Source organism: Solanum stenotomum, chromosome 3, assembly GCF_019186545.1.
Source record: "Solanum stenotomum isolate F172 chromosome 3, ASM1918654v1, whole genome shotgun sequence".
NCBI lineage: Eukaryota > Viridiplantae > Streptophyta > Magnoliopsida > Solanales > Solanaceae > Solanum > Solanum stenotomum.
In genome coordinates this window covers 65257146-65267744 of record NC_064284.1, presented here as the reverse complement: position 1 = coordinate 65267744, position 10599 = coordinate 65257146, and the positions used below count along the sequence as shown (strand labels likewise).

General features: G+C 31.4%; 1 protein-coding gene across 6 annotated transcripts; it reads left to right on the top strand.

Moving 5' to 3' along the window:
* Positions 1–2049: 2049 nt before the first annotated feature.
* On the top strand, positions 2050–7447 carry LOC125859794 (heat stress transcription factor A-4a-like). Of its 6 annotated transcripts, none has more exons than XM_049539610.1 (4): positions 2050–2108; positions 3604–3671; positions 5598–6199; positions 6314–7447. In XM_049539610.1, the coding sequence occupies exons 3-4, from the start codon at positions 5984–5986 to the stop codon at positions 7307–7309; spliced, it is 1212 nt and encodes a 403-aa protein (XP_049395567.1). In that variant the 5' UTR covers positions 2050–2108; positions 3604–3671; positions 5598–5983; the 3' UTR covers positions 7310–7447. The 6 variants fall into 6 exon arrangements, with proteins under 6 accessions (XP_049395567.1, XP_049395568.1, XP_049395566.1 ...); XM_049539611.1 differs by lacking the exon at positions 3604–3671 and adding an exon at positions 2228–2295; XM_049539609.1 differs by lacking the exon at positions 3604–3671 and adding an exon at positions 2193–2295 and having other exon boundaries at positions 2073–2108.
* The last annotated feature ends 3152 nt before the right edge of the window (positions 7448–10599 follow it).

Below are 10599 nucleotides of genomic sequence, written 5' to 3'. Positions count from 1 at the left end.
TTTAACTGGTCGGATTGAATAGTTTTTAAAAGAAAAAACATTTTGCCAACCCTTATTATGGGTATATTTCGGTAGGATTAAAAAATAATATATAAATTTACTATACTACTTATGCATAAATAAAACCTTATATTGATATCGATAAGATCAAAAACCTATATATGAAGTGTAGGGATACACTTAATGCATGGGGTGAAATTTAGATTTAACATTATGCATGCTTGATCCAAAGTAGATGATATTATAGCATATTAAAGAGTATCCTTAAGCTAGTTAACCCAACAAATCGATATCAAATATATATATAACAATTCAATCAGACAAGTATGAAGATAACAAAATGATGTATGTAGCTCGATAATTATAATGCCAAAGGTGTGAAGCATAAGCTTACAAGAAGAAGCTGGCTTTTAGGATTTGTTGGACATAATCAATGCTCGATTATATATAGAGGTGGTGCACAATCGATCTCAAAAATTGACTAAGAGATCGTGATAATTAGCCATTTAGAACATAATTTGAGGGGGGAGACTCGTTGATAGTGATAACTGATAATAGATCGGATAAAATTTAATTTGAGGAAAATATTGTGAGGTGTATGAACAAAATCCACATTGGAAAGAAACTATATATAAGGTATAGATGGTACTTTAGGGGCTGATTGATAAGAGGATGAAATAGACAAATTAACCATTAATTAGTATATCCTATATGATTAGTTATTCCACAACATACATGGATAACTTATCCTATATATAATTTATAGTGCAAAATAGTGAGATAAACAATTTTGAAATTAATTAAGAATCCTAACAAATATAGCATAAAATAATCTTAAGTTTTATCTCGTGATTATTCCCTTATTCATCGTACCAAATAACCCCTTAATGGTATGAGCATTTTGAGGAAAATAGTACGAATTTGACCTAAAACTGACAATATTACATAATATTAAAAGACTAAGAGAGTATTATCTCCGTCTCAATTTATATGATGTTGTTTGACTTGATACGAAATTTAAGAAAACCTTTTAAAATTTATGATTTAAAAAAATCATAAATATTTGTGTGTAACTATAGATTATCTCGTTAAGGATGAAATGAACATTTTAAAGATAAATTATTGCTATTAAATATTGAAGCGTGTCATTCTATTTTAAATAGACATAAATTGAGACATAGTATGTGTTTTGTATTTACTATACACAATTATTTTAAAAAATTACATTAAATAACTATACTTAGGATTTTATAGAAAATCTTCCCATCTCTCAAACTCACACTCATCTCTCCCCTTCCCCATCTCTTGCTCGCCTCTCTCCTATTCTCATCACCTCTCTATCTATCTTTCACCTGAATTGAAATTCAATAAGCAACAAAAGGCTTGAGGTTTCAAATGAGATATTATTGATATAAATCAGACGAGAGATTTGTATCAGGTGAGAGATGACGGAAACTTTGATCTCTTCTTCCTCTTCTCCTCTTCAGTTTCTTACTCAGACTCTCAATATGCCTAAACTAGAGAGAAATCCAATCATATTTTGAAAAAATATACGATACAGGACACATATGTATAAAAGGGACAAAATACAGTTGAATACATTGAAATAAATTTATAGCCTGATGCATATACACTCGAATACGTTGATACATAATGAATACATAAGGAACATATACACTTGATACAATCATATTCATTTATACAGCTTAATATAATTATATCAGTTGATATAAATCAGTTACATTAATTATATTCATGATACAATCAAATACAACAAATACAACATATATTCATCATCTCTCTCATCTCTCCTCTGTTTTCCAGTCTCAATCGCTTCCCTCTTTCTAATTATAAATCACAATTAAATAAACTATAGCTATAAATTTCCAATTAATCTCAAATCATAATCATATTTAAAGTTCTTCTAAAATTATCACAAATTTTTTTAAAATATATTTATTAACTCAACTTATATTCACTCCTAAAAAAACAGCTTAACTACTCATTTGATACTCTTAAAATAGCCACCATATATATACTATAATATAATAAAATATGAATAAACATCCAAAAACCATTGCGAAGAAGTCTTTGAGAAAAGGGTCAAAGTAAACTTTCTTCTTCTTCTGAAACTTCTTCATCTTTCTATGTGCCTCTTATTGTTAAGGACTATTCTTGATTTTTTCTCACAGGTAATTTTCTCACAATGGATTTCTCGTGCTTTCAGATATGACATGATTTGAGCTTTTGTTTGAAGTTTTTGGAGTAAAATTGATTGTTTTTAGCGAATTTGAGGTAATGGGTTTCTGGATAATCTGTAAAGTTATTAACTTTTTCTATTGTATATCTTTTGTGGGTATTTGTATTTATGTGTGATTTGAGCCTTCGCNATATTCGTGATACAATTAAATACAACAAATACAACATATATTCATTGTCTCTCTCATCTCTCCTCTGTTTTCCAATCTTGATCGCTTCTCTCTTTCTTCTAACAAATAATTATAAATCACAATTAAATAAAGGGAAAATTGTATATAATAGCAAACTATTAATTCAAATTAAATGCTATAAATATACTTTGATTTAATTGTACCCTATAGCAAACTATTGCTATTTTCGCCACTCTCCCTGGTGGAATCTCACTCGCCACTCTAGTTTGGTGGCAGTCTTGCTCGCTTCTCTCGTTTTTATACAAACACAAATGTATAAAATGTGTTTGTGTTTGTATAAAGCGAGAGAAAATTGTATATATACATATATTTTCGTTCCCCTCTCTCCCCTCTCCCAGATCTCGTTCGCCACTCTCCTAAATCTCGCTCGCTACCCTCGCCTCTCTCGCTTATACAAACACAAACGAAATGTATAAATTGCGCTTTTGTTTGTATAAAGCAAGAGAAAATTGTATATACACATGCAAATACATATATCTTTGTCATATACACTTATAATTATATAATACAAATATTTTCCTGCCCAGTTTTCTTTTGCCTTTCTCTCTTTCTCGTTTTATACATACACATATTATACAATTGATCTTTTGTATACAACTGCTTTCTTTTGTATATGTATAGCGAATTATACAACTACCTTCTTTCTATATGTATATCGAATTATACAACTGTTTTTTTTTGTATATGTGTAGCAAATTATACATATATATGTTTGCTATTAAGTGCAATTATGCAAACTTTGCTATAACATATAAATATAAATTTTGTATTTGCTATGTGTGAAAGTTGCTCTTAAATAAACTATAGCTATAAATTTCTAATTAATCTCAAATCATAATCATATTTAAAGTTCTTCTAAAATTATCACAATTTTTTTAAAAATATATTTATTAACTCAACTTATATTCACTCCTAAAAAAAACAGCTTAACTACTCATTTGATACTCTTAAAATAGCCACCATATATAACTATAATATAATAAAATATGAATAAACATCCAAAAACCATTGAGAAGTCTTTGAGAAAAGGGTCAAAGTAAACTTTCTTCTTCTTCTGAAACTTCTTCATCTTTCTATGTGCCTCTTATTGTTAAGGACTATTCTTGATTTTTTCTTACAGGTAATTCTCACAATGGATTTCTCGTGCTTTCAGATATGACATGATTTGAGCTTTTGTTTGAAGTTTTTGGAGTAAAATTGATTGTTTTTAGCGAATTTGAGGTAATGGGTTTCTGGATAATCTGTAAAGTTATTAACTTTTTCTATTGTATATCTTTTGTGGGTATTTGTATTTATGTGTGATTTGAGCCTTCGCTTGAAGTTTTAGAAGTAAAATCGATTGTTTTTGGAGAAAATTTGATTGTTTTTAACCACTCTGATGTAATGGGTTTCTGGGTGATCTGTAAAGTTAATTTAACTTTACTATTGTATATCTTTTGTGGGTTTTTATAATTACTCTGATTTGGGAGTAATTGTGATTGTTTTAACGAGTTTGCTGTAATGGGTTTCTAGGTAATCTGTAAAGTTATTATCTTTTCTCATTTTCTTGCACTTTATAGTTAATTGTGTTTGCTGATTTTCTGAGTTTTGTGTGTGATTTGAGGTTTTGATTGAAGTTTTGGGAGTAACAGTGATTGTTTTAACGACTTTGATGTGATGGATTCTGGGTAATCTGTAAAGTTATTAACTTTTGTATTGTATATCTCTTGTGGGTTTTTGTATTTATGTGTGATTTGAGCTTTTGCTTGAAGTTTTAGAAGTAAATTTGATTGTTTTTGGATGAAATTTGATTGTTTATAACGACTGATGTAATGGGTTTCTGGGTAATCTGTAAAGTTATTTTCTCATTTTCTTGCACTTTCTAGTTAATTGTGTTTGCTGATTTTCTGAGTTTTGTGTGTGATTTGAGCTTTTGATTGAAGTTTTGGGAGTAATAGTGATTGTTTTAACGACTTTGATTTGAAGTTTTAGAAGTAAATTTGATTGTTTTTGGATTAAATTGGATTGTTTTTAACGACTGATGTAATGGGTTTCTGGGTAATCTGTAAAGTTATTAACTTTTCTCATTTTCTTGCACTTTCTAGTTAATTGTGAGTGCAAGTTTTTTAAGTTGTGTGTGTATTTTGATCTTTTCATTGAAGTTTTGGGAGTAATGATTATTGTTTTAATGTCTTTGATGTAATGGGTTTCTGGTTAATCCATCAAGTTGTTTTCTCATTTTCTTGTTTCTAGTTTTGACAGGGAAATTTTGTTTGCAAATTTCTGAGTTTTGGGTGTGATTTGAGCTTTTTCTTGAAGTTTTAGGAGTAATGATTATTGTTTTAACTATTTCGATGTAATGGGTTTCTGGGTAATCGGTGAAGTGATGGACTTCTCTCATCTTCTTGCACTTCCTAATTTTGATTGTGATTAGTTGTAAAAAGAGGGAGATTGGCTTTTGCAAATATCTGAGCTTTAGTGTGAAAAAGATTTTTTTTTTTAGCATTTGTTTGAGAAATGTAAATCTTGGTTTTCTTTTAAGGCAAGTTATTTGAGTTTGTCTTGAAGTTTTGTGAGTAATACTGATTGTTTTAACGACTTTGATGTAAATGGTTTCTGGATAATCTATTAAGTAATTAAGGTTTCTCATCTTCTTACACTTTCTGATTTTGACTCAGGGGAAGTTGGGTTTTGGAAATTCCCGAGTTTTAGCTTAAAAAAAACTGTTTGTAGCATTTCTTTGAGCACTAAAAATCCTGGTTTTCTTTAAAGACAAGTTATTTGAGCTTTTTCTTGAAGTTTTGGGAGTAATAATGATTGTTTTAACGGCTTTGATGTAAATGGTTTCTGGGTTGTCTGTAAAGTGATTAACTTGACTCATCTTCTTGCACTTGCTGATTTTGTGCTTGTAAACTCAAGGGAAATTGGGTTTTGGAAATTTCTTGAGTATTAGTGTGAAAAGACTGCTTTTTTAGCATTTGTATGAGAATTGGAAATCTTGGTTTTCTTTGAAGACAAGTTATTTGAGCTTGTTTTTGAAGTTTTGGGAGTAATAATGGTTGTTTTAATGACTTTGATGTAATGGGTTTCTAGGTATTCTTACAAGTGATTAACTTTTCTCATCTTCTTATGCTTTCTAATTTTGACTGTGACTGGTTGTAAACACAGGCAAATTGGGAAATTTCTGAGTTTTAGAGGGTGAAATGGCTACCTTTTGAATTCAAGCTAACATTTGTTTGAGCACTTGTGGAAACTCATGATGGGCCACCATCTCTTTTAACAATTCTCTAGCAAATTTGTGTGTTTTGAAAGCGATCCAGAGCTGGGACTTGAATGGAAATGTGTATTCGCAAAGAATTTGTATGATCAGGTGGGAGCTGCTTCACTTGAATTTATCGAAGGAAATCAAGGTGATAACACTTTTGGCTGGATGTATGCGTATGTTGGGAATCTGATAAGTTGATCTTCCCTGTCAGTAAGGATTTGTCACTTGTAGTTGAGCTTCGCCTTGTGAGTTTCATTTCAAGGGGTTGTGATTTGGATTTGAACTTACCATGGATGAAGCTCCTTGCAGCGTCAATGCACTGCCGCCGTTTATTGCAAAGATATATGAAATGGTGGATGACCCCTCCACTGATCCAATAGTCTCATGGAGTACAAATAATAAAAGTTTTATTGTTCGTAATCCTCCTGATTTTGCAAGAGATTTGTTGCCCAGATACTTTAAGCACAATAATTTTTCCAGCTTTATCCGACAGCTAAACACTTACGTAAGAAATTCGTTTTACTTGATTCATTTGCAGTGATATTATTTTTAAATTGAGTTTCAGTCTTTTACTGTTTTTGTTCTTATTCTCATGTCGTTTGCTCTTTTGTCAAACCAGGGATTCAAGAAAATAGATCCTGAACAATGGGAATTTGCAAATGAGGATTTTCTTAGAGGTCAGCCACACCTTTTGAAGAATATCTATAGACGGAAACCTGTACACAGTCATTCTGTACAGAATATTCATATCCTTTCATCATCTGCATTGACCGAATCGGAAAGACAAGGGTATAAGGAAGATATTGAAAAGTTGAAGCATGAGAACGAATCGCTTCATTTAGTACTACACAGACATAAACAGGATCATCAAGGACTTGAAATGCAAATGCAGGTCCTTAACCAACGTGTCCAACAAGTGAAAGACCGACAAAAGAACGTGCTGTCTACTTTAGCTCGAACCATAAATAAACCAGGATTAGCTTTGAGTCTCATGCCACAACTGGAAATGAATGAAAGGAAGAGAAGGTTGCCAGGAAACAGTTTTCTTTACAATGAAACAGGCCTCGAAGATAATCAAGCGAGTTCTTCTGAAAAATTGACTAGGGAAAATATGGACCCAACTTCTCTTTTGACTCTCAACAAGGAAGTGCTAGATCAGTTGGAATCTTCTTTGACCTTCTGGGAGTATACACTGCGTGACATTGATCAAGCTAGAATGAGACAGAGCTCTTCAATAGACTTGGATGAATCTATCAGTTGTGCCGATAGCCCTGCTATATCTTACCCACAACTAACTGTTGATGTTGGATCTAAGGTTTCTGATATTGACATGAACTCTGAGCCTAATGGAAACACTACTCCTGATGTTACTCCGCCAGAAAACCGAGTAGAGACTGCTAGTAATAATGTGCCAACAGGAGTAAATGATGTATTCTGGGAACAATTCCTTACTGAGAACCCTGGTTCTACTGATGTAAAGCCGGAAAGGGAAGATATGGAGCGCAAAATAAGTGAATCCAAGACAGTTGAGGATGGGAAATTTTGGTGGAACAGGAAGACTGTAATTAGCCTTACAGAACAGTTGGGACATCTTACTCCAGCAGAGAGAATGTAATGTGGCAGGGTATGTACTATTTTTGATAGTAAATGTTTTTTTGCCTGTTTCTTGTTGTAAATTTAGAGAAAGTGATTTGTCAGAGTACATAGAATTTTGGTATATTAACCTTCTTTTTTTGTTTTTACCTTGTTCGGCATGACATGATATAGTGAATGATAGAGATGATCAGTAGTAATGCTAGTCTGGCACAATTTCATGTTTAATGTAGTTATATTCTTTCCAGCCTTGCCTGTCCATGTTGTCGATTTGTGTTACATAAGGTAAGAGTAATTTTTCTAGCACTCCTTTTGCTTTATTTCTCTTGTTATCCTTTTAATGTATGAATATGCAATGTTTGTATGAGTTGTTGTTTCAGCATTTAAATCCCAAATCAGTTGGGGTAGGCTATATATGATTCTTTTATACTCTTCTGCTCAGGGTGTTCAGTTGTTTCATGCTATCAGTAGAAACACACGACGTGTGTAATACTGTCTATACTGATTCTGGATATGTGATGGTTGTGGATATCTTGTATGGTTCTCGATCTGTTAGCATTTAAACTAATTCCTCCTGGCCCGTAAGAATGGTTTATCAGAGCTCGGGTAGATTCCTATGAGGTAATAGTTGCTGCTCTACGTGTTCAGTAGCTCACACGTTCTTGATTGTTAAAATGTTTGTTCACTGTACACACTGATATATGTATTGCTTCTTCTTTAGACAATCAATTGTGTCAATTTATTCTGTTTGATGCTTCTTGTTTCCAGTTTTGCACATTTGACTACTAGTATATAATTTAGGCCTGAGAAAGAGCCTACAAAACGATGTGTTTAATCTCTTCTATGTCAACAAAGTCTAAAAGGATGGACTTTGTGTAAATTGTTAGCCTAAATGTGTCTTCTTTATTTGAAAAGAACATATTCTGTTTGCTTTTTAGCTGATGGTCTATTGGAAACAACGTCTTTACGTGTCTGCGTATATTTTACCCTCTAGACCTCACTTGTGGGACTTCATGGAGTGTATATTGTTGTTATTGTTGATATACCAACATGTTCAATTCCTGATGGTGAATGTTGGTCATGGTCAGGGACACAAGTTCCTTATGGTTGAAATTATATACAGGATCTTGGATAAGTGTGACCTTAGTTATCAATGAAGCGGATGAAAAGTACGAGAAACTAGAGTCTAAATCCTAACTAAGACAAAAAGCTATAGGTGATCTCGTCTTGTCGGGCTAAATCTTGGTCTTGTAGAGTTATCTAATGCATGTGCTAGTGGAAGGTAACAATATCTCCGGTGAAACAGTCAAGGTGCGCGCAAGTTGATCTAGATATCATTGTTATTGCTATATTCATGCCATTAGTGTCATTTTTTCAAAGTGGAGAAGTTTGTAGACCCAAAGAGCAAATGAATGGCGTTAAGGCCATGTGGTTAAGGGCTGCTAGTCTACAAAGGTGGACTCTTAAATCCAAGAAAGTGGTGTTTGTATGAAATTTCTGTCTTCTTATCAACAAGAAATAATATTAGTCAAAGATTCTATATGCTTTGTGTGGCCTTTGAGAAATTAAAAGGGCAAAAAAACATGTCTATGCAAAGTGATTGATTGATTGGTTGCTTTGTTGTGTTGAAAATTGTGGTTGTTAAGTCAACATTCTTTTTTTCATTCGATATTCGATATCAGAATGATTAAATTTAAATTTACTATGAAAAGTCTTACATTAGGGTAAAACATTTCTCAACAAAGTTGTACCTAGCAGAGTTTGATACGAGACCTCTTGACTTCGATAGAAACAAAGAATACTAGGTTATTTTTTTGCTTGATGCTTAAGCTTTACCCGATATTTATATTGGTGCGAGGCAAAATACAATTGTTAGTATCAAATAATAGATGTTTGATGAAATAATCGAGGTGTGCCTAATTTGACATTAACACCATCATTGTTTTAGTCATATATATTATAACAAAAAAGAGTGACAACTTCCATAGTATAGAGAAAACTCAGATAGCTTTATATGTTAATCAACGTAAAAAAATCACATATAAAACTTACGTTTATTGGGAAATCAAAAAAGTAATGAAGTTTAATTCAAGAGAGAATTTAGTTCAACCACATATAGACTATAATTATCATATTTGGTCTAAGAAAGATATGTGTGTTAATACTACTGGATATATATATATATATATATATATATATATATGAAGGAGTACTTACCACTCTATCACAACCCTTGATGGTTATATTATATTTATTATACTTGGAATCTTTTTTAAAAAAATTAATAAATGTAGATTGAATCAATAAAAAGTGCCTAAAGTTATGATGGAAAAACTTTGAATATGAGAAATTAATAATAATGCTTTCCTTCTTTTTGATAAAAATGTTTTTCATCGTACCAAATAGAAAAATCTTCTTTTTTAACATGAAAATTTCTTTTTCACTAAAATTCGTTGATTGATTCCTATAAATTTACAATGAAAAAAATTTGTATTCCTTATAACATTACTGAAGAAAAAATTAACCATAAATTCAAAAATTTTACATTCACACGAAAACAAAAACCTCCCAAAACAGATATTAAAAATAAGAAAAATGACTTTCTGGGAAAATATTTTCCTAAAAAGTGATTTTCCCACCTACCAAAAACACTCATAATTTTTGCTTTTTTGTGGCGAATTGCAAATTGGAGTTGTTACAAAACTTCCGCAAATGGGTCTTGTGGGGTCACAATTTTGATAATATAAAGTTCATAAAAACAAAAGAAATTCTCAAAGTTTAGTATTTTCTAGAAAAAGAATATTTGCATCTTAAGTCATCAAAAATACAAAAAAAATAAGAAAAAAAAATACTTGTACTTTCTTGTTACATGACAAAAAGCATCCCTTTGAGTTCAAGAATACCCCCTTTTTCTTCATCACAAAGTTCTTATTTTCACACCAAATAAAGTTAAAATAAATAAATAATTTGGGATTTCAATTTATCCAAACTTTTTCAAGATCTTTTATTCAAAACGAAACAATGTTTTCTTTCATTTGTTTACTTTTGAGTTGGATTAATGAACTAGTCGTTTGGTTCATGCAATAAGGTGTGATATGCGATAACTTAGTCCAAGGGTTATAATATCAGGACTATATATAATTTCGAGATAACTTAATCCGCGAATCAAAGGATCAAGTCCACAAAAACATTATTAATTTGTTAGGTAATGTTGCTCACAAATAGATCTTTCTTTTTCAGAGGTTTTGGTAAAAAGAACCTTTTGAATATTTATTTCAAAATCAATAAGTTGGAACCTAACCAATCATGAAG

Coding starts and splice junctions, on each gene's coding strand:
- LOC125859794 (XM_049539610.1), top strand. CDS start 5,984: ATGGATGAAGCTCCTTGCAGCGTCAATGCACTGCCGCCGTTTATTGCA. Junction 6,200..6,313: donor TCCGACAGCTAAACACTTAC/GTAAGAAATTCG, acceptor TTGTCAAACCAG/GGATTCAAGAAAATAGATCC.